A 25,740-nucleotide genomic window follows, 5' to 3' on the forward strand; every position below is an offset into this window, starting at 1 on the left:
TGCTACTGACATGACCCTAAATCTAGGTAAGGGTTTAGGCTAGAATTGCCCCAGCTCAGATGTAAATAAGGGGTGACATTCATCAAGATGCATTGTACTCACAAACTGACATGTGGAACTGAACCCTTTTGTACAATTACAGAAGGATAATAAAAATAAATTTTATTTTTTGATAAAGAGAAAGAAGCCAGGTGCTGGTGGCTCACGCCTGTAATCCTAGCTAGCTAGTCAGGAGGCTGAAATCTGAGGATCGTAGTTCAAAGCCAGGTGGGGCAGAAAAGTACCCCTGAGACTCTTATCTCCAATTAACCACTCAAAAAACACACACTGGAAGTGGTACTGTGGCTCAAGTGGTAGAGTGCTAACCTTGAGCACAAAGAGGCTCAGGGGTAGTGTCCAGGCCCTGAGTTCAAGCCGTACAGACAAAAAAAGAAAAAGAAACAAATATACCCAGGACAAGGATCCCCATTTTTGAGCCTCTTGCTCCCCCTCCTGCATGTCAGGCAATGTTTCCTCTCTCTAGTCTTCCTGCTCTGCCCCTATTTGCAAGAAATATTTGCTAACATTAAAAAAAAAAAAAGCAAACCCTCAAATCTTTTTTAGGTAGAAATGCAGATACCACATAGTGCTTGAAAAAGCAGCATCTGAAACCAGCACCTAGAAGTTAGTCTTTCTTCTAAAAGATCAGCTGCTATATAAGATACAGTTTGGCTACAATGCAAATTGTAGTATACTCAAAAGTTTCAAAAGTTTAAAAAGAACAAAAATCTTCAGATATGTGTTTTGTTTTGTTTTGTTTTTCTAGTTGTGGGGCCTGAACTCTGGGTCTGGGCGCTGTCCCTCAGCTCTTCAGCTCAAGTCTAGAGCTGTACCACCTGAGACACAGCGCCACTTCCAGCTTTTTCTGCTTATTTGGAGCTGAGGAATAGAACTCAGGGCCTCATGCATGCAAGGCAAGCACTCTACCACTGAGACACCTTCTCAGCCCCATGTTTTGTTTTTCATATCCATTTTGGGATGAACCAAATAAATGCCTCATTTCAAATTTAAATATTATATATGGAATAGGCAGACCAAGTTCAAAGTACTACAACTCCACTTTGCATTGTAGCAAAACAATGTTTGAAACCAGTTAGTGCTTTATAAAGTATTTTAACCCATTTTCCAGTTAGCTCATGAGTTACCATCCCCCCATTGACTTACGTGAATTGTTCAAAAATGGTGCAAAATCTGTGAATAAATATTTGACGATGAAGAAAAGATAAAAATGCCAAAAATACTTGTTAAATTAGCATTTTCTAATTTATAAATCCATCCCATCAATTGAGGAGGGGGGGGGGCGACAAATAAATACCCTATTTATAAGACAGATACCTACAAAGTAAGTGCTGCTTTCTGATTTTGGAAGGAATGGCACTTTGATTCATGATGTTTTAGGCTATTTCTATTTGAGGTACAGGTCACAAAAGGACTGAAATTTAAATCTATATTTCAGTTTCATTCTGAGACATAGCCAAACAAAATCCTTAAATGGTGACTACAGACATGGGTCATTTTTCACATAATCAGCATGTCTTAATTTCTTCAGATTTTCTAACTCTTGAAAGCTTATGCCATTTTAATTTGAGAAACAATGCAGTAATTACCACAATCACTACTGTCAATGATTAAATGTTGTGAATATTAACTGGGTAATTTCCACTGCTCCCCAAAAACCACTTCTGAAAACTCCTCTGCAGTTCCTGGAAGTGGGTTGCCAGCGATACTCCCACCTGCAGAGAGCTCGGCCAGGCCTGGGGTGGATCTCTCATTCTGTGGGATTTGCCATGGCTTCTAGTGTGTCAGTCTTGTAGCTGACTATGCCAGGTTACATCTTGTTTGCCTCCTAGGTGTCATCAGTTCTCAGATTCGTGAAGTGCAATGTTGCTAACTAGTAATAGCAGACTATTTTACAGGTGTCTGGATGCCCCTAAGAACTGATTTCCCCCACGGAGCTGATGGGCGCCTGGCTGCCTTCCGCTGCTCCTGGATCAGATGAAGTTTTGCATCAGCAAAAGCAAGAGAAGTACTTGTCTGAGTGGAAATTAGATTTTTATCCTTAAAGGGGTTCGTACATATGACCGTTAAATACACGTGGGCTATAGTCACAAAAAAAATTCCTAAATTTATTCAGACACCTGGATGGAACCCAGAAAAATTCTCAATCTCCTTTATTTGTTCTTTTAAATAAATCAGGAGTAGAAACAATACTTGGACCAACCAGGCGAGCTCTGTATTAAGTGCACCTTTTTTTTGTGTGCTGTTAGATCAAGTATATGTGTATATTCACTTAAAACCTGTTACAATATTGATTGCATCGCCATACTGATTGCTTCTTCTTATAAAAAGTGCACTTGCTCAGACATACACATTTTTAAATCCATCACTTTGGTCGTATCAGGTTGAAGGCAATCGTCACCATTGGAACATTTACAGCTCAACAGATTGCACTGAATGAGAGCATATTGTTTTGTTTTTTTCACAAAACAAAGGTAACATGGCAGAACCTGATATGCAGACAATGAGCAGGCAATGGAATCACCCTGCCATCTGCAAATCACAGAGCAGAAACATAAGGGAAGAGGTATCTGTGAGGATCGTGTGGCCGATATGACCACAGTACCGCTCAAGAAGCTGCCATCTGCCTAACAACCCTTGAGCAGTTACTGGCGCTAATGATTGCTGAGGTGACAGCAGTCCCACCCACAATCTGTTCTTCAACAACTTACAAACACTAACATGGCATTATTTGATGGACTTCATTTGAAGATTGCTATTATTTACTTGTAAGATGGCAAGAAAGAGGGCTGGGAAGGTGGCTCAGTGGTAGAGCGCTTGCCTTGCATGCCTGAGGCCCTGGGTTCGATTCCTCAGCACTACATAAGCAAAAAGAAAAAAGCCAGAAGTGGCGCTGTGGCTCAAGTGGTAGAGCGCTAGCCTTGAGCTGAAGAGCTGAGGGACAGTGCCCAGGCCTAGAGTTCAGGCCTCATGACTGGACCGCCCCCTCCCAAAAAAAAGATGGCAAGAAAGAAAATCAAACATAAACTGGTAACCCCATTGTATACCACCTTTATAATAACAATTTAAAAAAATCAAACATATCCAAGAGCTGATGTCTAAGTAAACTTGGTTCATGCACTGCTAACCACTGTGATGTATACAGAATACGTTCTTTTAAAAAAGATATTTAACCTCCCCTCACCTTGATATTAATGGGAATCAAGCAAATAATTTGTGCCAGTATAAAAGTAGCAAGTTGACAACTGAAGTTCCAATTTCACCTTTTAGAAAATGAAAATACTAATAAATCATGTATCAGAAGTCTTCTTAGTGCATGCTGAAGTCCATGTGGCTTTGACTAGGGTTGGGCTAGACTGCTCTATTTTCTACATTCAAGTATACATGTGGTCTTTTGCATAAAAAGAGACCAGTAAGAATAAATAAGTAAATAAAAACTTGTGTAGTCTAAGCAAATCTTAATGACATGAAACCTAGAAATAAAGGAAAATTTAAAAACAAAAAATTAAGTCAGATCTTACTTAGCAAATATAAAATAGTCATTTTCATCTGTAAAACTTATTTACCAAGCAAGTGAATTATAGTAATCTTTACATTTTCACATATAATCTTGCTCTCTGTTTGTATGCGTAGGGAAAACTATCTCGCCACAACAGTATTGAACAACCTGTATTGAAGTCAAGAAAATTCTTTCCTGTAGCTTATTTCAATGAGCAAATTCAATTATACTAACAAATATTACTTCCAAGGTATGTTCAATGAAAAGAATGCTATAAGAGACAGGCCATTATAACTACTAAGTTCAGTTGATCTCCACCTGCAGTGAGAGAAAAATGACACTGGATATTTTACTCAAATATCTCATGTCTAGAGTTACAGGCATTCATAAATATACAGACTTTGGAACATTCAGAAATACAGATTTGTTTTTACCATAATCAGTAACAGACTTTGGAGCACGCTGCTCGGTTTCAGTATTTCTCTTCTTGTTCTTAGATTTCCATGCGTGATACACTTTTAGTCGCCTATGGAATTCTTCTCTGCAGGCTGCCAGTAGCTCAATATCTATTGATTACATAGAAAGGGTGAAGAGGGGGAAGCATTAACATCCCAATTTATCCATATAATGTAACTATCTTGTAGCATAAAGAGATACATACAAAATAAGGTTTCAAAGCCAGTGGTTCATAGCCAACCAGGGCAGGAAAGTCCATGAGACTCTTACTTCCAATTAGCCACCAAAAAGCCAGAAGTGGCTCAAGTCGTAGAGTGCTAGCCTTGAGCAAAAAAGTTCAAGGACAGCACCCAGACAGAACCACGGGTTCAAGCACAAATAACAACAACGATAATAATAGTAATAATAAGCATTATGTGATATTATGTTTCAAATTCACAAAGCATTTTCTCAAATATTAATATCTTATATCATTTGTTCCACACACAAAAATCTGGGTGAAACAAGTATTCAGATGAAGAAACGAAATCATAAAAGTGAAAAATAGAATAAAAAGTCTGTGCTCAAATGTAAGCCATGTTTGAATGCAACACATTTTTTATAGTTATATACTCGAGTGAGAAGGAAAAGAACATAGTGAGAAATTCTGCCCACTGCAATCCTTTCATTCCTATGAGAGCCCTGCATTAAGACAGTAATGTAAACAAAACTATAACCACGTGACATCCTCTGGATGTTGTGTTTAACGCAATTCTTCCCTTGGAGGAAAAACTGCTTTCTAAAGAAAGGCTGCAGTGCTGCTCCTCTGCATTTATGAACAAACTATTTAGATATATAGAGGTATTAGCAGTAGAAGGGCCAGGCATTAACAGAGCACAAGCCAAGCAGTTTATGAATACAATGCCTCTTGATCAGTGTCACCCCTTTCAACATTTGCTCCTCCTCAACGTCTTCAAGACTGCCTTAAGCTGATTCATACAAATATACCTATATGTCCCCTGACCTAGTATGGTTCTGTTACCCATCACTAGGGACCGCCGTTTGCCCAGCCTCCCACACTCACCACATGAAGTATTGATGGTGTCACGGAGTTCGGCATATTTCCACTTGCTGAGATCGTGTTTCTTGGTTCCAGCAGCTGCCTTGGTTGCTTGCACAGCAGGGCCTCTGAAATGGGTATACATATTTACATATGTAAACTAGAAATAAGAATGAAACATTGACTAAAGAGGCAAATATAAGGGTCCTTAAGTTTGAAAACTGGAAACTTCTAAAAAAAAAAAAGAGTCTCTGACAGACTCGATTAAGAATGATGTGCTAGATCTGGGTTGTAGCTCTGTGGTAGAGCACTGAGCAAGAAAGAGCAAGACCTTGGGTTCACTCCCCAGCACCATGACAAAGGAAAAAGAAAAGGTACACTAAGAAAATAAAATCCAAGTCAATCAGCATTTCCATTGTGCTACTTGATAATTACATTAGGTTTTATGTTAAAAATCATGATCCCATCATTCCAATATGCCTTGGATTTGACCCAGAAAGCAGCTTAAATGTTCTTACATAATGGAAACATTTATAAAGTTCACAACTACATTTGCACCAATTTCTCAAAGTCAAGAAATTTTCAACAGATTTGAATGACCATGTTTGTGTATGACATTTGAACAATATTGTTTGTGTCTGAGCCCCTAGGTCACCCAGTAAGATCACTTCTGAAAGCCACAGCTGCTCAGCTCCCTTCAGATTCACTGGCTCTGAACCGCCTTGGGCATCTGGATACACACAACCTCCATAGTTGAGCAGCTAAGCCACACCCTACCACAGCTCACAGATCGGCTGGAAGAACTACTGGAGCCCAGAGACTCTGAGGACACCTCATGCAGAATCTTCCAGTTAGTGAGCCATCTTGTTGGGAGAAGATCCGTTGGGCTCATGAGGTATCATAACAGAAGTTTCAAAGGACATGACTTTAATTGTGTGCCATTCTTGGGACTTGAACTCAGGGCCTGGGCACTGTCTGACAGTTTTTGCTCAAGGCTAGTAGTGCTCCACCACTTGAGCCAGACTTTTTGCTGATTAACTGGAGATAAGAGACTCAGATCTCAGCCTCCTGAGTAGCTAGGAATACATGCATCAGCCACCAGTAGCTAGCTTCTTGTATTTGAGATACATTGTTGCTGTGGAGTCCAGGATGGTCTTGAATCCATGATCTTCCTGCTGGAAATACAAGAATGTGCCTCCACACCAGGCTAAGATGTGGTTTTTATGCAAACCATCTGAGAAAATATCTGAACAATTTTTCTGTAATACTGAGTATTTTTCAGCAAAAGATTTATGCTTTGTACATGACAAGATAGGCAGAATCAGTTGCAGCACTTTATGCTCAGTGTAACAAAGGAAGACTTTAAATCCTGGAGTCTTCAGGACATGGAAAAAAGAGCCAAAATAATGCTTCCTGGGCATCACACAAGTAAATTCTCTTTCTTCATCTTCTACTTGGACACGATTTACTCTTTAGAGGGGTTATCAAGGTATACTACCCAAAAAGCAACAGATATTTTCTCACCATGTTACATTTTGAAAGATAACAGAAATCCCAGCAAATGCTCAAGACATAGTCACTTAGCAACTAATTGACTGGAAATAGTATTTAACAATGTGTCACTTTCTTCCTGAGTCAGGGGACATTACGCCATGGGCACTGGAGGGTCACACTTGTAATCCAACCTATTCAGGAGGCTGAGATCTGAGAACCACATTTCAAAGCCAGCACAGGTAGAAAAGTCCATGAGACTCTTATCGCCAATTTTAAAAAGGCCATGAGACTTTTATCTCCAAAAAGGGGAGGAAGGAATACTTTTTCACTGGTTGGCTTAAAATGAAGTTAGTAAGTTACTGTTGCCGATGTAGGTTTTTATTTTGGAGAATAAAACCAGCATGTTTTACACGATGTCCTCTTTGAAGTGTTTGACATGGTAAAGGCAAGGCATGACCATTCAGTCTTACCGTTCTGATTGGTTTTACTTTTCTGTACAATCTGTATTTTTCACCTGCCATGGGAGCAGCAGCTTTGCGTGTAGCCTTCACTTCTGCAACACTACACTATGCACCAAACACCACATACTGCTGCATACTGCACACCAGCAAGTGCTCTCCCCTTCATGGTAAATGATGATTTAACAGTTACCAAATATTCTTTTCTCTTCTAGACCCCTAAACTGCCATTCAACAAAATGAATGAAAAACATTCTCTTCCCCCATGCCAGAGCTCTTCCTGGAGTCTTTCTACAAGAGCAATTGAGAATTATTATCATTTTTTTTTACTCTTCTTTGCAAGACAAATATGCAATTTCATAGATTGTCAGAATATACATGAGGTGTGGTTTGATACTTTTAAGAAGTAACACTGTGAGTTCCAATAATTAATGCTTTTCATTCACGTTACTTCAAACAAGAATATACCTGCTGCAAAATATATCCTGTGGTTGAAGAAGTACATGAATGCAAATACACTTAAACACATGCCTCCCCTCAGCTTTCAAGTAATTAAAATAGCAAAGCAAAGGTGCAATTTGCTGATCATTAGACTTGTGATAAAGACAATCAGGTAAACAATTCATTAAAGTAGTAGCAAAGCTGACTTGATTTTTTAAAAATCTATTAAGTGAACATTTTTAATTAACTTTATAACTTGAAAGTTGAAGATTAAAATGCCTTTGATTCCTACTCACTTCTAAAGCAATGGACCAGACCCTGCCGGGAAGTCGCATGCTTTGGACAGGTGGGTTTTCCACTACAGCCTGTGGCGTGCAGTGCCTCAGAAGCCACCCTCTTCCTCCCCTTACTTCAGGCAGGAACCTGGTTCCCAAACAGGGGTAGCCCCTCCCCGGGGGGTGGGATGGGGGAAGAGTAGGCAGCAGCCCCTCCCTGGGGAGGATAAGGACACTGTTAGGGGTAAGCAGCGCTAACAAGGGCTCACCCCCACTCTGAACACAATTGTGCCCCAGGGAACAGCCATGAGGGCAGGAACCCTACTTTTTCTTTTCTTTTTGTTTTCCAGGTCTGAGACCAGGACTTGAACTCGGTACCTGGTGCTGTTTTCACTCATTGGCTAGCACTCTTATCAACTGAGCCATACCCTCAACCCGAACCCCACTTTTTCCAGCTCTTTGGTATTGGGCTGGGGGTAAGGGCAAAGTGGTATTTCCTACACAGAGATTTTACACGGAAAACGTGGGCTATTCATATAACAGGCTGTAGTCCAAATAATCAAAAGTAATTTTAAAATGTGATTTGATTTGATTTTTTTGTGATGAAAATGTATTTCACCAAACACACTGCACTGACCTACTCAAAAATTCTGACATTTCTTTGGCCATTTGTTCCCTATAAGAAAAATGACAAATACAACAGTTACACACATCCAACACACACTGATTGCTTCTATCAATTTGTTAACAATTATTATCAGTTTATTAACCATTCACAATTATTTTACTTTGTAAAGCTAGGATATACTTCTCAGCCAAGCTAACCATAAAATATGGTAAATCCAGTTAAAGATGCTTGAACGTGTTTGTGTGTGTGTGTGTGTGTGTGTGTGCGCGCGCGCTTGAAGTTCTACTGTGGCTTGAACTCAGGGCCTGAGCACTATCCCTGAGCTCTTCACTAAAGCTGGTGTTCTATCAACTTGAGCACAGTTACACTTCCAGCTTTTAGCTGGTTAACTGGAGATTAAGAGTCCCATGCACTTTCTGCCCAGACTGGCTTTGAACCTCAATTTCTGAGATCTTAGCCTCTATGAGTAGCTAGAATTAATGGTGTGAGCCACTTCTCTATTTTTACATAAGAACTTTCAGGTAAAGTCACACCATTTTTTTTCATATTTTTCATGTACCAAATATAAACAGTATGATCTAAATAAATGCAGAAAGTTTGCGAGGGTACAGATTCTAAACAAGATTTCTGCACCAGAAACATTTAGTGATTAGATAAACTAATTAGATAAACCATAACGGTGGTAAATTCAGCTGATATATTTTACAGTGTCAGAGTTTTTAAAAAATCAAATGCATTCAAAGCTCTAAAATTTCAAATCATTTGGATTTTTTTGTTTTTGTTTTACAGAAAAGAACAAGAAAAAGGAAATCAATACGCATACATGCTCCAGGAAAGTTCTGGCACACTCTGCCCTTCCAAGGATGAACAGAAGAAGAGCCTATTTTTCTTTCCTCACCCAGGAGAGTGTGACCTTTCTTAGCATTTGCTTAATGCTGTGAAGTGGGCCGGAAATTTCCATGTGCTCATTAACACTTCATTAAGTTCATTATTTCCTTTTTGTGCTATTTGCTCTTTTCCTTCATAGTTAAGTAGTTTCTCATTCATTCTATTCCACCAACCCTAGTAAACGTCAAACCTCACAAATCAGTTATACTTGCTGTAGAGCAGTTTCCTGGATGCCAGCCAAGAGCCAGGACACTGGATCTGCTCTGGCAATGAACACTGGCCCCAGCGAGACGCTGGCGGGAGTCTATCTGAGCAGGCATAGCCAGGAAAGCAATCTTTACAAACTGACTTAGGAAGGACAAGCAACAAAACATAAAGAAATGCAATCTAATTTTTTTTTGGAAACTGTATCTTTTGAGCAATATACTACCAATCAATCTCTCTTTAAGCCAGTGATTTCTCCGAATTTTCTCACTTTAGAACTCAGTGTGATTGTGTTAAGAATTTTTAATTCTATCACCATCTGCCTCAAGGTTCCGGTGTGTTCGGACCATCTCTTTGACAGCCTACTGCTGCACTGGTGTTTGCAGAGCCGCTTTCAAGAGCCAAGTGGCTTTAGCAGGCTTATGAGCGTACCAAGCTTTCTCTTTGTGTGGCACTGCTGCAGTAAGTCTCTGGTGACTGGTTCTCCTACCTGAGCCCATGTGAGCGAAGATGCACTGATCATTACCCCTCCTCTCAGCACGGCCAAGTTCCCCAGACAGAAAAGAGGCCAGCATCTACATGCGTCTCTCCTGATTTGATGAATTTGAGTCCTGAGGGTGTAACCCAGTCCAGCTCAGCCTTTGGCTGTGAGTTAAGCAGTCCAGGAGCAACTGTGGGCCAAAGGTGGGCAGACGCAGGGCCCGTCCACCTGTCCCTGGGTGGGCAGGTGGGTGAAACCGTCCAGCTGCTGTCCTAATGATCACAGAACACTGCATCCGGGCCGCACCCTGACAAGCCAGGGCCCAGAGGCTTTGTAGAGGACTGTGCAAGTGTATGCCTACACGTCCAGAAGAATCTTAGAAGGGAAATCAGGTAAAACCAAATGCTGAGAGTGCTACTGCCAGCCTGGCACAGGGCCAGACCGCAGCCTGCCCACACCTTTTGGCATTTTGATTTGTCAAGCTCTGTTCCCTGTAGCCTGTGAGTCTGCTATATACTACTTCTGCCCATTTGTCTCTAATTGCTCTCTCCATTTCTGATTCCCAAGACATCCTGCATTTCCTGGCATTTCCATGTCCTCGCAGCATTAGTTCCTGCTCTCTTCCTCTCAGCCTCCCCCTTCCTTTAGACTACCTTGTACTTCCTACTCTGCTGCCTCACTAAACTATACCTCAGCACATGCACTTCCCTGAGACATGGGTTGCAAGGATTTTTTAATCCAAGCATAAATTGTCCACATAGCAGTCGCTGTTGTAATAGCGGGATGGCAAGAGTAGCCCTTCAGAGGCAGTTTCTATGGCTGGGGTAGAAGTGGGGTGACACCCTGATGTAAGTGTGCTCTGCTGGCATTAGTGGGGTAACAGCAGGCATACCAAATGCCATCCACCCAAAGAACTGTAGCTTCCATGTCTGCAGACATGTGACGGTGAAACACACACGTGCAGATACATCTTCATATATAACCCAAGATTTGTACGTCAATACTGTTCTGACAGTTGCAATAAATAAGTGTGCGTTTGTGTGTGTGTGCCAGTACTGAGGCTTGAACTCAGGGCAGTTCCAGGCCTTAGCTTTTTCACCACTCCTCCAATTAACTATCAAATAGGACTTTCTTCATGCTCTAGCTTTGAATCACGATCCTCAGATCTCAGCCTCCTGAGTAGCTAGGATTATAGGGGTAAGCTACAGGCACCAGGACTATAGTTGTAACAAGTAGTTCTTCTAGGGATGTGGATATAAGGCAATCACCAGGAGGTTGGATTTAGTCCTTCATGAGGACTAAGGATTTGGAAAGGATTTATCCAAATTTCATGACATCTGAGTTCCTCAGACAACTTCCTGTATCAGCATGCACCTGGGGCTGGAGGGGATTCTGTGCATGAGCAGGACACAAGCGCCTGACTTCTGTCTTCTGCTGCAACTAACACAGTGTTATTTTATCATTAGTAAGTGTTCTTTTATTTTTCCTTTACATGTATTATTTGTAGAGAGTTATCTACATAGCTTCCATCATTTATAAGGTATTTGTTATTGGTAGTAAAATCTGATACAGAGTTGAGGACTATCACTATAAGGGTTGGAGTTCTTGAAGCTGGTAAGATTCAGATATAGATATAAATAACTATATGTACATACTTTGTAGAATATATTGTATAATGTTTTCCTTTTCAAGCTTTGCTAGGGTTGTTTCTCTGTGAAGGGACTTAAATTGCAAAAATATACATTATACATACAACTTCAGATCGTGACCTCTTTTTGATATTGGTAGAAACCACCAACTAAATAATTCATGTTTTCCTATTTACCCCTCTACATCTGCTATTCTGACTAAGATAAAGGAGAGTTAAAGCACATACAACAAACTGATATTGAAGTTTTAGCAAAGACAACACAGAGAAAGGACCAGAGCATAAATTACTGAGAGCTTAAACAACAGCCTAAAACAGTTTCCCTCTGCATGGAAAAAAATGGCTTATCTCATTCTCTTCTAACAAAAGAAATAATTTAAAATTTACTCCAAGGAGGAAACCACTTCTCTTCAAAAAGTGCACATAAGTTATTTTTAAAAGAAGAAGGGAAATAACATACGGAGTTATTTTAGGTCTTGTTCCATCATTTCTGTGAAAAGAATATATTTCAGTTAATATCATCACTAATTCCAAACTGTAAAAATCTGTGGTTCCAGTAATAAATTTGGGTTCCAATTATTCATTCATTGATTTTGAAAATTCAGTTATTTTTAATCTAGGTGAGATTACTCAGAATTGTTATATATTTGGAAATCTTCATTCAGAGGATTATGAAAGAATAAAGAAGTGTGCAAACACATATAGACTGGGTAATTCTTACATTGTGACATTTGTCCTTGATAAAATGTATTACTTTATAATTTCAGGCAGTTGAAATCACTGCATCAAGCATTGCACATGTAACTGATTGAGATATTCTAAAACACATATATGTGGAAACAGTTCTTACTTAGGAGTTACTTGGCAGGAAGTCAAGCTGAAAAAATAAAATTGTTTATTGCAGCAGAATCCATTTATATGTAATTTTTAAAACACAGCACAGATACCCAAAACAACACTTTTTTTTGTTATATTTTCACAACAGGCTTAGAGAATCTCACTCGTAAGTGGGTTATAGAAAAAGTTCAACACTAACAAGGGAAAAATAAAAACATTTATTTGCAGTCCTCTGAATAAGAAAAAGAAAACCTCCAATGTGGAGTATCTGTATAGACCATCCGTCATCTATAATGAAGCCATAAATCCTGCAGTACAGCATCTAAAATAACTCCAAGAAGAGGAGGGGCTGAGAGGACCCGGGGTTCAGAGAAGGGGACCATCGCCAGGACTACAGACAGGAGCACTAGCACCCACTCTTCTGCCCTTTGATTGGGGACGGCTTGGCCACCTCATTACTTATAAGCGCTCCCATTGTGTAGTTCGTTCTGCTTCACTTAATCCCAAGTCTCCCAACCCCTACATGAGAGGTCGTGAATTCCCGCCCCTGGTGCACATCCCTGACAGCAGGAAGGAGATGCGTGCAAGCCAGTGACTGTGCACAGAGGGCCTGTCGGTATACCGATTGGCACAGGACACAGTTCTCTATCTCAAATGTTTAGCATCAAGCTTGGAAGTGAGTGCTAACCATTATTCCAGTAACAAGCCCCCAAGAAATGAACTTGAGCCATGACAAATCCTGTGCTGTCACCTAAAATACATCTCAAAGAAATCAGGAAGAGGAGCTACAAGAGCCTCACTACTAAAAGCTTAATTTGGCTACGACTGAGGCTGCAAAAGCTCCCAGCCACCCCAACACATACTGGGAGGAACAAGAGCAGCCAGGCCATATGCATTTACAATGGCCACAGTCAGACCAAAACAGCTTAATTAAACTGAATTGTTATTAAATGGCCCAAGAGCTGGGCATAAACCCAACAAATAATTACTGTAACAACTTTTGTGGTATAGCTTAGCCAGTATATTTACAACATTTATAATTCAGACTCGGGGCATCTTCAATAATCACTTACGAGAAACGTGTGTGCAAGCAACTTAACAAACTCTTTCCCTCCTCATTTTTGCGTTCAGCCCAATAAAATTCAATAAAATTCAACCATCTGAATTGCAATCAATTGAAACCCAGTCTTTTGTCATGAGGAAATAGCTCCATCTAGTGACTGTATTTTGTCCTAAATTGTTCTGAAGTTATGTTTATGTGCTTTTTATTATACCTAAATGTAAAAGAAATTAACACAAAAACAAGTTTGCTTTGCTTTTATAAGTAATCAAAATAACTATTGTTTTATATTCTGAATTTTTAGGTAATAAATAAAACTGACTTGTAGTTTCCTGTGACTATTAAGATCTCCCATAACCTTTCTCATATCTACTACAATATTTAAAAATAGCCTGCTGCCAGTGGCTCACACCTATAATCCTAGCTACTCAGAAGGCTGAGACACAAAGGATGATAGTTTGAAGTCAGCCTGAGCAAAAAGGTCCAAGAGATTCCATCCCCAATTAACCAGGAAAATGCCAGACTGTAGGTGCGGCTCTTGTGGTAGAGTGTCAGCTGTGAGCAAGCAAGCTGTGCAAATGCAAGGCCCTGAGTTCAAACCTCAGAACCAACCAAAAGGAAAAAAAGAAAAAAAATCCCATCCTCAACTATATTAAACTACATAATATAGATACTAGATCTTGTGTCAATCTTTAGAAAACTGAGGAATCACAGTAGTTGACAAGTAGTTATAATCTGAGGAGACAAAGTAGTCAGAAAATAATTGTTACAATACTCAGGCAGTTTTAGAGTAAGATCTGAGTCATTTTCTTATTTTTTGTTAATTTATTCATTCGTTCGTTCATTTGCTGGTTCTGGGCCTGAACTCGGTGCCTTTACTCTTGCTCAGCTACTTTGTTCATGACTGGTGCTCTACCACTTGAGCCATGCCTCCAGTCTGATGTTTTGCTGGCTAATGGACTTTTCTGCCTGGGCTGGCTTTGAACTGTGATCTTCCAATTTCGGTCTGCTGCACAGCTCGAATTACAATTTCCGTTTTCTTTTTCACTAGTCTAATATGTGGGTGGGAGGGTCTACTGCTGCCGTCCTCGGATACAAGTGATTCGGAGGTGACCGTGCCTCGAGACCTGGCAGGACCCCAGAGCTCCTCCTGTGGTTTTCCCGCTGCTCCCTCACATGGAAAGCGCGGCAGAGGGGAGAGGGCACAGCCCGCCCGGCCCGTACCTGCGGAGGGCCAGGTCGCCCTGGGCCTCGTCGGTGATGAGCTCCGCCTCGCTCTGGACGATGCGCAGGGCCAGCTCGCGGTCCCGGCGCTCCTGCTCCAGCACCGCCTGCTGCTGCGCCTCCTCCTCCCGCTGCCGCGCCAGCTGCAGCTCCACCTCCGCCTGCCCGGCACACAGGCCCGTTAGCCAATCACGAGGCGCACAGAGACCCGTTAGCCAATCACGAGGAGCGCAAAGGCCCGTTAACCAATCACAAGGCATAGCTTCCAGCGGACCCAAAGCCCGGACCCCACACCAGGTCTTTCGCGAGGCCAAGAAACATACTCTGCCCGGGTTAGCCAGCAGGCAGTCCTTGTTTCCTCCCAGGTTATCCCTGGTGCTTCACTTGCCCACAGCCGCAGGAAAGGCAGAGCAAACCTGGCCCTGTCACTCTGGTTCTGAGAGTCCCAAACGTCGTGAGAATCCTGGGGCTCGAATTACCGCCGACACCCGCAGGGTAGCTGGTAGTGTCATGTGGCCATATCAGAGCCCAGACAGACACACCTGAATACATGACCAGTTATTCCCAGACAGAGATCTTGGTAAAAGCTGGGAATAGAAAGAATACTTGAATCCTATCCTATTAATGCCACATCTATGAAGTTAGAAAGTAACAGTTGTGTGTGTGCCCTACTGGGACTTGAAGACATTAAGGCTTTACATTCTTGTTTAGTTCAAGGCTGCGCTCTACCATATGAGCCATAGCTCCACTTCTAACTTTCTGCTAATTACACACACACACACACACACACACACACACACACACACACACACACACACACTGGCTTTAAACTTCAATCGGTAGATTCTTACATCTCAGCCTTCGGAGTAGCTACAATTATAGTCATGAGCTATCAGCCCCCAACTCAATTTCAAAATACTTTAGGAAAGAATACTTTAATCCTAACCTTTTAACACCAGCATCTGTAAAGTTATGAAATATTTTAAACCATAAAATGTATCTTTTAAGTAAATGTTTTCCTGACTTTCCACTAAGCATACCATCAGCCATATTAATTGAGCTAGGCACCATTCTAAATGCTTTCATGTATGTTAGCTCATTTAATACATGTGTTATGTCTCCCACTGAATAACACAGAGAGAAACTCTGACCCACACACGATTCATTATGCCATACACAATGCCCCTTTTCTGTTGGTGACAGTTCCTGGTTTGGAACCCACCTCCCTAGCTCCAAAGTCCCATCCCAAACCCTGAGGCACACCAGATGAGCCAGCTGCCAGCTGATTTAGCAGTTGATCTCATTTTCACTTCTTTTAGTCCCATAAGTAGATACCTGAATGCGCTTTTCATCATCTTCCCTTCTCTTCCTCTCCTCCTCTTCTTGTTTTCTCTTTGCTTCCATCTCAAGTTTCCTAATGGAAAAATAGAAAACTCTTCAAAATGTTTTTAGAAAATACAGACTCCTTAAGAAGGTAAATTAACCATAAACAAAGGTGACAGAATGGGAACTCAGATTAACCTGAAGGCCACATATATAATCAATTTGTTCTGAATAAAATAAAATCTAACTCCACTGTCAGCAATTCTTCAATAAAGTATAATTTTATTCCATAAGATTTATACTTTTAGATTCACTTGGTTATAAAGTCCTAGCTACAAGTACTTCCCTTTAGTCTTGCAACAAATAAACAACCACGTTCCTCTGTTCACTCTACCTGGCAATCTTCCAAAATGTTACCTGTTTTAAAACTTTGAGGAGGTAGAAAGAAGTCATACTAGCTTTAGAAATATACACAGCCACCACTCTAAAAAGAAGTTAAGAGGGCAGATAGATGGAAAAAGGAAGGGTGGGCAAATGGAGTCATAATATTCAGTATACAAAATGAAAATGGAGCCAGGTACCATGAGGGGATAGGTGAGGTTGAGAGAGATGGCGGAGAATGATGGAACTGATCAAGATGAATTGTGCTCATAAACTGATGGGTTGAATTGCAATGTGATTATACAACTACTTCAAGGGAATGTAAATAACAACAAAAGGCTAAAGCTGAGCACTGGTGGCTCACACCTGTAGTGCTAGCTACTCAGGAGTCTGAGATCTGAGGATTCCCCAGCCCAGGCAGGGAAAGTCTGTGAAACTTTTATCTCCAATTAAGCGGCAAAAAGCCAGAAATGGAGGTATTGCTCAAATGGCAGAATGATGATCTTAAGCAAAAAAGCCAAATGAGAACTGGAAGCCTTGAGCTCAAGCCCCTAAGCACACACACACACACACACACACACACACACACACACACACACACACACACACACGCACCCTTAAAAACAGATCTACCATATGATCTAGCTATCTCATTGTCAATTTTCAATTCCTCATTCTCCATTTTTTTACATTCATTCTAAAATGAGTTGACTAAAGTAAATAATACAGGGCTTGTTTTATACTAATAGCAATCTTAGCCAGAAGCACTTAGCAGATAAAGTGTAAATGCAGAGGGGTCTGCTGATGGGGTGGGGAGGGGCAGCCCATCTCCTCCCAGATCCCACAGTGGAAGACGTCTCTACTACACAGGGGTGAGGGCAGCTGACACAGCAGGTGATCCATTTTATACATTCTCTGACATAAGGAATAGAAAATCATACTGTGTGTGTTATGCAGGAAAAGGAAATAGAAAAGTTGGAACATCCATTGCTTGAATGAGTTAAGCATAGAAATACCAAACAGTAAACATGTTTTTTAAACTTCCACATTGGACATGGACATCTAAAGAAGGAAGGAGTGACGTTTGCTGCTTCTGGCTGCTGCCTGTCATCATCACTATGACCTGGTAGACACTTTGCCATGCCCTCAGAGGAATGACATCTTCTAAGAATCAGGGAAGAATTAACCTAGAGCCACCTCATGAATGTTAGGCAGAGAGAGGCCATCAGAGAAATCAATTTGGCAGCATTTAAATAAGGTTGCGGATTTCTACCTCACTATAATCATCTTTAGACATTTTTGGGTGCCTCATCAAATCTGGAGCTCAAATCTCAATTATGTGGTTAGAGAATTGAAGTGATTTGAACACACTGAGACTACGGTGACTGAAGCCCATCCACACAGCTGTTTTGATGCCCACACTAGAAAATCACTGAACGATTTCCAGAGACCGGAAGGCACATCGAGGGCCGTGTGCTCACTCCCCTGGTGTTCTAAACTGCAGAACTCCTGAACTCCGTGGGCATCTTTGTAGATGCATCTTTCTAGAACCCGAGAGTTCCTAGCTTCACTTGGTCCACAGGAAATCTGAAAGAGGACGAAGCAGGAGGAACCTGTAATGTGCCATTCTTGGTGGCCACAGGGGCAGGCTTGTGGCAGGAAGGGAAGGGGGGCATGCTGCAGCTGTGCCCTGGGGAATACACAGGGCAGTGACATCAGAACAGAGAGAGGAAGAGGCGTGGAGAGACCTCGACATCCTCTGGAGGAAGGGACCAGGTGTCCGGTGGGCAGGCCCCTCACATGGGGCTAAATTGTCCCTTTCCATCTGACTTCTTTGTAGGAGCTGACCAAAGGGCAGCCTAGGAAGTGACACAGAAACACCTGACTGCTCAGTTGTTCAAACAGGGGTCACTGTGCTTCCAGACTTTTGGAGGCTTCTGTGATGCCATCCAAGTTCAGGCTTCCAAAGTTGTATGGCTGAAGCCGTAGACAGGAGACATTATTAGACAAGAAAGTCTGGCAAGGCTCCAAGGGAAATTCATGCAACATCGAGAACGACGCTATGAACCCAGGGTGGCCTGGCAGTCTACGAGGGACACGCACAGGCAGACATTTTTCTGGTTTCTGCATGCACTTCTATGATGTAGGTGTCTAAGTGGACAGCCTAAGAAAAAAGCTTCACAAAAACCTTGCGACTTCCCACACTGTTGGCCGGGGTCAGGAAATTTGGGGCAGTTCCAGAAAGCTGTTCTCAACCCTCAGCTGCCTGCTTCTCCCTGCGCTGAGGACAGAGCTGAGGATTTACTAACTGCCTGCAGGCCTGCGCCCTGTCCCCCCTCAACCTCCTCCCTTCTGTTATAGCCGTGCTCTGGTATTTTTCCATTTCCCTTCCAGACATCTGTGCCTTTATCAGACAAATAGGCAGGAATTCTGCCTGGATTTGGGAGGTGATATTTCCCAATGAAGCCTGAAATTCTATCTTAATGATGACTATTCCTGTGCATGGGTTGTTTCTGCATCTTTTCATGTTAAAGAAGTTCCAAGTGAGATGCTGTCTCCTTCATCCTTGTGCGCTCAGTTTGAGGGTACCAGGATAAGGGTATGAAGTGACATTTGGGGCACATCGGGTGGGGTGCACACAGGAAGGAGGGTCATCTGTGTCCTAGCATCACCTGTACGGAATGTCCCTTCTCTACTCTGATTTTCTTTTTTATTGCCCTCCTTGCCTTCTCCTGAAGCTCAGAGACTAATGAAGCCACACGGAGGCCTGGAGCTTGAAGTCGGGTCTGAGCTCTGGGTCCCTTCTGCCGCTACATTAACATGACTAGACAATTCACTTGCTCCTCGAGGTCTAAAGGAAAGACCTGGACTGGATGGCCGGCCTCGCTGGGCTCTTTCAGATCAAGACAGTCTTAAGCATAGTGATTAGCAAGTCTGCGCTGCAGTGTAGTGTCAGAGTGAAAATGAGAAGGCCTTACATCCGCCTTTCCTCCTCCTCCTTCCTCCGCCGATGCTCGTCCTCCTCACGCCTCTTCCTCTCCTTCTCCATCTCCTCCTGGATCCGCCTCAGCCTCTCTGCTTCCTCCTCTTGCTGCTTCTTTTTCTGCAGTGCGCTGAGGAGGTTCTCGGAGCATCTCACAAGCGCGTCGTACTCTTTCTGTATTTGCTCCCTTGTCATCATGGTGGACTGTACCAACAAAGCCAGAAACACATACTTGAAAAGCTACTTCTTCCCCACAACAATGTGAGCATGCTCAATCCTGCTGAAGGATATACTGAAATGCAGTTACGATTCAAAGTTTCATTTCATGTGGTTTTTGCCATGGTTCTTAAAAATGATTCCAATATGCACATAAATAGCAGAAACTGGTAAAAAAAAAAACTGGCATGCAACAGCCAATTATCTTCACTGTTTGTATATTAAATAATATTTGTACATTTTTATTAAGATGTTTTGAACAGAAATAGTTGACTCTTACTTTCTATCAAGGAAGACACCAAAATCTGTAGTCATACTGTGGATAATGTAACAAAGTTGCAATTAAAAACTATTTTTTTCCAGGAGAGTAGTGGCTCATGCCTACACTCCCAGCTCCTCAGGAAGCTGAGACAGAGGATGATCTGTGTCACTGTCCATGTAGCTTCTTTGTAGAACCGACAGAAAGATCACCTCAGAAATGACCCAGTAACAACTGACTGCTCAGTTGTTCAAATAGAAGTCACTTAGTGACTTAGTTCAAAGCCAGCCAGGGCAGAAAAGTCCATGAGACTCCATCTCCAAAATAAAAATTTAAAAAAAAACAGAGCTGGAAGCCTAGATCAACCCTGGTATCCCAAAACAATCAGTACCCCATGCCCCAGTACCACCAGAAACAAATTACTTTTTAAGGAATGATTAGCTCAAATAGCTAAAGTTTTTTCCCTTTGATAGCAATTCAAATTGTTCCTAAGAAGTAGTTATGCAATTACTTCATGGCCATCATACCTGTAATCCTAGCTCAGGAGGCTGAGATCTGAGGATCCCAGTTCAAGCCAGCCCAGGAAGGAAAGTCCATGAGACTCTTAATCTCCAATTAAACACCAAAAAAAGCCAGGAGTAGAACTATGGCTCAAGTGGTAGAGTGCTATCCTTGAGCCAAAGAAGCTCAGAAAACAGTGCCCAGGCCCCAAGTTCAAGCCCCAGGACCAGTACACACACACAAAAAAATTACTTGATATGTCTTTTTGCTCAAAGCTAGCCCTCTACCACTTAAGCCACAGCTCCAATTCCAATCTTTTGCTGGTTACTTGAAGATAAGAGTCTCCTGGAGTTTCTTGCCAACCTGGCATCAAACCATGATCCTCAGATCGTGGCTTCCTGAGTACCTAGGATTTTAGGCATGAGCCACCAGCGCCTGGCTGATGGGGTTAATTTTAATTGATAATAATACCTAATAATTAAGAATGGCACTTGAGAGATTTTTTTAAATCAGCTAAATCTGTCTGCAGCATTTTTATCTTCTCTTATTTATTCCCTTTCTATAAACTATCTACAAAAGATATGACCAACTTATTATGGCTACAGAATTGACACTAGTCTAAGAGAAAACTAGTTGAGAAAAACTGTGAAATCCAAAAATATAATTGAGGCAATGATAGGAAGAAAAAGAGAAAATTTGTTTAGCAAACTAGCATGTAAAAAATTATAATCCCTACAATAAAAAATAGTAAAAAATAAATAAAAAATTATAATCCCACTGATAATCAAATAAAAATCAAGAAAGTGAACCAAATTTTTTCTACAAAATTGAGGTGTAAATTAATTACCATTTTTATACTGGCTAAGTAAATCATGTTACAGTGTCTGTGAAGATGAGGAATTAGCATGACCAAAGCAGGTAACATAATGGCAGCGATGTAAAATGAACTACAAAGTAAAATGAAGCACTATGTAAAAAGGTACACATGTTCAGGAAGATAGGAAAATATGCAACAAACTTGTTGAATATGTTAAGGTGTGGGTATAAGGTGATTGGGGGTTCTATGAATTTTTACTAATGTGTTACTTTTATTATGCAATAGTTTGTTTCTGGGGGGCTGTGTCCAGAGCTTAGTGGGAGAGTACTTGCGTAGCCTACTCAGCAAAAAGAAAAACGAGTAAAATAAAAGTTGGCTTCTGAAAGTAGAAAAGCATCAAACAAAACAATTATTCTGCTGAGTCACGATTATGTAAAAACTTACCAACCAAATACAGCATTTTAGTTGTAAGAAATGAGGCCAAGTGCTAGTGGCTCACTCCTGTAAAACTCGCTACTCAGGAGGCTAAGATTAAAAGATCACAGTTTGAAGCCAGCTCTGGCAGATAAATTCAACTCTTACCTTCAATTAGCCACCAAAAAAACAGAAGTATAGGTAAGACTCAAGTGACAGAATACCACCTTAAGCAGAAAAAGCTAAGTGAGAGCTTGAAGCCTTGAGTTCAAGCTCCAGCACTAACACACACACACACACACACACACACACACACACACATACACACACACACACACACACACATATACACACACAGGAAGAAAAAAAGAAAGAAAAAGAAGAAAATATTTTTGCTAACAACCACCAAAATCAAAAAATTACTTTTTTATCTTTCTGCTATGAAATTAAGAGAAAATACTGGAGTGAGACTCCTCTTCAATAACTTAAAAAATGAAGAACATTTTTCTATAGCATTTCAATAACAATCACAAAAGATACTAGGCTAAGTAAAAAGTCAGAGTCATTGGGTTAAAATTACCTTAATTTTGGCCATCAAAGCATCGATGGAAACTTCTAGATCTTTGATCTGTCGGATCACCTCCGGCTTCCCATCTTTTAGTGCGCTGACCACTTCATTAAACTTGTCCAGCCGTTTTTTCAGCGTGCCCACCTTCACCAGGCCATCGATGCTGGAAAAATGGCACTTTACCATTTAATGATCCCGCAGACTTTTCATAGTAAAACCTAACACTACACTAATGCTACTGGCTAGGGCACTTCATCTCGTACATTTTTCTGTGTTTGGATTTCATGCATGAAGGTGAAAAAAAAAAAAAACAAACACTAGGAGTGAAAGACTTCATCGGCTCTCCTCACCTGGAAACCGTTTCCAAATCATAGAGCTTATCTAGTTACGCCTTTCTACGTGCATGTGTGCAGTACTGGGACTCAAACTCAGGGCATAGGTACTGGTGGCTCTCCCACACCCCTACTTCTGACCTTTTTGGGTGGTTAACTGGAGATCAAAGTCTCACAGACTTTCCTTCACAGGCTGGCTTTGAACCATAATCATCTCAGCATTCTGAGTAGCTAGTATTATAGGTATGAGCCACAATGCCTAGCTTAATTATCTCTTTGAAAAGGTGGTGATTCAGTAGTTAATTCAGACCTCCAAGTATAAAAAAATTAAACTAATACTAAACAATAATAATATAATTTATAATATATAAAGTATATTATAGTAATACTGATTAAATAAGTAATAAAAACTCAATTCACAATAAAACTGTAACCAAGTGAAACAAAATCATTTTACAAATAATCTTGCAAAGTACAGTCAAAATGTGAATGAGATTTTTTTTTAAAAACAAAGTCAACTTGACATTATCAAGGAACTCAAACCACCACGATCATTAAAATAACCAAAATTCTCTCCAACAGCTACTTCTGTCTCTTCTGTGTTGGCAAGCCACTTCAAACCCTTTTGTAGAGTGGGGCAAATGATGAATAAACGAGCTCATTTGACACAGGTAACAGACTAAAACACCGTCCTCCGGAGAACCTAGGCTACAAGCTGCTTTTCACTATGCCTTAACTGCGAGGTTCACTGGGCTCACCTTCCAACAATGCGCATCTTACCGAGGTTTGTGTCTCCTTTTGCAGAGCCACATTCGGACAGTCTTTTGCATCTTAATACAAGCTTCTGCTCTGTATTTTATTTTGTTTTTCACTATGCATAAGGATAAAAGAAAATGATAGAAAAGGTTCAGTTTAAATTGAACATGTGTTCTTAAAAAGCCAAGCATTCCCACCAAGCAATTCTCTAGAAACATGAAACTTTGGTTACATTAGATCAGAGACACTAAAATCAAGAACTTAAACATTAATTTCCTATATTATTGTGAGTATATATGTGAGCGTGAGTGTGTGTGTGTGGTCTTCCGGGGACTTGAACTCAGGGCCTTGTCACTCTCATTTGGATCTTTCGCTCAAGGCTTGGTGGTCTACCTCCACTTCTAGCTTTCTGCTGGTTAACTGGAGATAAGAGTCTCACAGACTTTTCTGCTGGGATGGCTTCGACCCTACCCTTTATCCTCAGTCTCTTGAGTAGCTAGAATTATAGGCAACACCTGGTAACTTTCTGTACTTCTTAAAAATGAAAAGTATATAATACCGTGTGTTGGTGGCTCATGCTTATAATCCTCATTACTCAGGATGCTGAGACCTGAGAATCAGAATTCAAAGCTAGCCCAGCAAAAAGGTGTAAGTGGAGCTGTGGCTCAAAGAGCAGAGCACTAGCCTTAAGCAAAAAAGCTCAAGGACAATGCCCAGGTCTTGAGTTCAAGTCCCCAGATTGGCACAAAAAAAAAAACCAAACAAATAAAAACTAAAGCCTATCACACATGTGCCTAGACTCTTTAAATTGTCCTATTTCCTTATGATTAGACACAACTATTTCCCAAACTGTCCAGGACCACTTTTGTTCAATGAAATGTAAATAAGTATATCTTTTTAAAAATCAAAAAAGAAAGAGAAGTACTTCTTTTTTATGAGAAACCACAATGAACATATTAGGCAGGAATCTTTTTTAACTTCAGGCACCCAACCAATTTTCTAGGACAACCTGACCTTGAAAGATATTTCTAGTACTTCCTATTAACATTCTGCAAAGATCCCTGTCTGCTCGCTGACCGCAGAGTGCCGAATGGCTGGAACAGCACACATATTTTAATACCATTTGTCACCCATCAAAATGCAACATGTAAACGCTAACTGCACTGAACTCCCTGACAAATCTGTTTATATTTTACTTGGAAAGAGATTATCTTTTTCCTTTACTGCAGGTTTCTTTTTATCCATAGTTACAAGCATGCAACAAAACATCTCAAGATCATCTTTGGTTACATGCTTCTTCTAACGCCAAGGGAAATTTTAATTTCTCTATTATGAAGAAATGATTTATTGAATCCTTATCCAGCATTATTTCAGGCAGTCTGGTAAGAAGGGGACACAGGTATAAATGTAATTAAATAGTTCTCAACAACTAAAGGTTTGCCACACCCCTGCAAGTAACCTGAAAATATTCTGCCCTGATTCTTACTTTGGGTCAGAGATAAGAAGTTGCAGAAACAGCTACAAATGCAACTTGGTCCAGTGCATAGAAGAATGCTTAGACTATTATCACCTTGGAATTTCAAGATATCTATTGTAGATGCAATGTGGACAGAGGAGAGTGCTTTAAATCTGAAATTGTGGGGATAGCTTTGGGGGTCAAGGGAAATAAGAGAGAGGGAGAGAGAGAGAAAGAGAACTAATCAAGAGAGTGAATTCTGTATTGGAGAGGGCACAATGAAATCACACTGCTGTAACGTAAGGAAATATGTCTCACACACTCAGATCTAAAAGCAGGAGGGAAGAGTACAAGCGCTGGTTTAGCACATGCTCCACACAAGGCTCCAGGCACACAGTATGAAGGAAATCATGTCCGTCACCTAGTGTCCACCTTGAGATGACCTTGTAACATTCCACACTCCATCCACCTCCAAAGGAACAAAATCTAGGTCCAGAATGAAACATGGTTGGGTATTTTCCAAAAAGAAGAAGAAATGGTGTTTGTCTTATCTTGCTTTGAGTCCAGGTCCACCTGTGAGCCTACAATGGTCTCAAACTTGTGACCCTCCTGCCTCAGCCTCCTCAGTACAGGCTATGCTTTGTGAGGTTTGTTTCTGTAACTACTGATTGCTTTTTCAGACAGGGTCTGATTTATCTGGCTCTGTAGCTCAGGCTGGCTGTTTAAACTCTCATCTCTACCATATGCCTGAGTTTCAGGTACATGCCACCATGCCTGGTAAAAACATACTTACGTTTAATGACTGAGAGTGAACACCACTGAACTTTCTTCCAGCGACTGCAGACTAACCAATGGTTGACTCTCTTAACCAGCTCTGCTAAATGGTCAGGATCAGACTTCATAATCTGATCAAATTCTGCAAACTAGAAGGTAAAATAACTTAGTACCAGTATTAGAAAGCAGTATGTTCCAACACACAAAGAAAAAAATTGAATTTAAATGCCAAATGTTACCTCTGTGTATGTGCATGCACATGTGTGTGTGT

General features: G+C 41.0%; 1 protein-coding gene across 7 annotated transcripts in view; it reads right to left on the reverse strand.

Moving 5' to 3' along the window:
• Myo6 (myosin VI) overlaps positions 1-25,740 on the reverse strand; it is a 135,376-nt gene that overhangs the window by 3,223 nt on the left and 106,413 nt on the right. For 3 of the 7 annotated variants that reach the window (XM_042687091.1, XM_042687090.1, XM_042687092.1), the window contains 12 exons: positions 25,489-25,618; positions 23,264-23,354; positions 22,164-22,314; positions 19,372-19,580; positions 16,025-16,103; positions 14,690-14,850; positions 12,419-12,445; positions 12,029-12,058; positions 8,357-8,395; positions 5,076-5,179; positions 3,991-4,122; positions 1,204-1,230 (listed from right to left, as the gene is read on the reverse strand). In XM_042687091.1, coding sequence (XP_042543025.1) covers positions 1,204-1,230; positions 3,991-4,122; positions 5,076-5,179; positions 8,357-8,395; positions 12,029-12,058; positions 12,419-12,445; positions 14,690-14,850; positions 16,025-16,103; positions 19,372-19,580; positions 22,164-22,314; positions 23,264-23,354; positions 25,489-25,618 — 1,180 coding nt within the window. The remainder of the gene's footprint in view (positions 1-1,203; positions 1,231-3,990; positions 4,123-5,075; positions 5,180-8,356; positions 8,396-12,028; positions 12,059-12,418; positions 12,446-14,689; positions 14,851-16,024; positions 16,104-19,371; positions 19,581-22,163; positions 22,315-23,263; positions 23,355-25,488; positions 25,619-25,740) is intronic. The other 4 variants (XM_042687093.1, XM_042687094.1, XM_042687095.1 and 1 more) reach the window with 4 other exon arrangements.

The sequence above is a fragment of the Dipodomys spectabilis genome, unplaced genomic scaffold (genome assembly GCF_019054845.1).
Source record: "Dipodomys spectabilis isolate Male_0828 unplaced genomic scaffold, ASM1905484v1 ptg000102l, whole genome shotgun sequence".
In the NCBI taxonomy this organism is placed as follows: Eukaryota; Metazoa; Chordata; class Mammalia; order Rodentia; family Heteromyidae; genus Dipodomys; species Dipodomys spectabilis.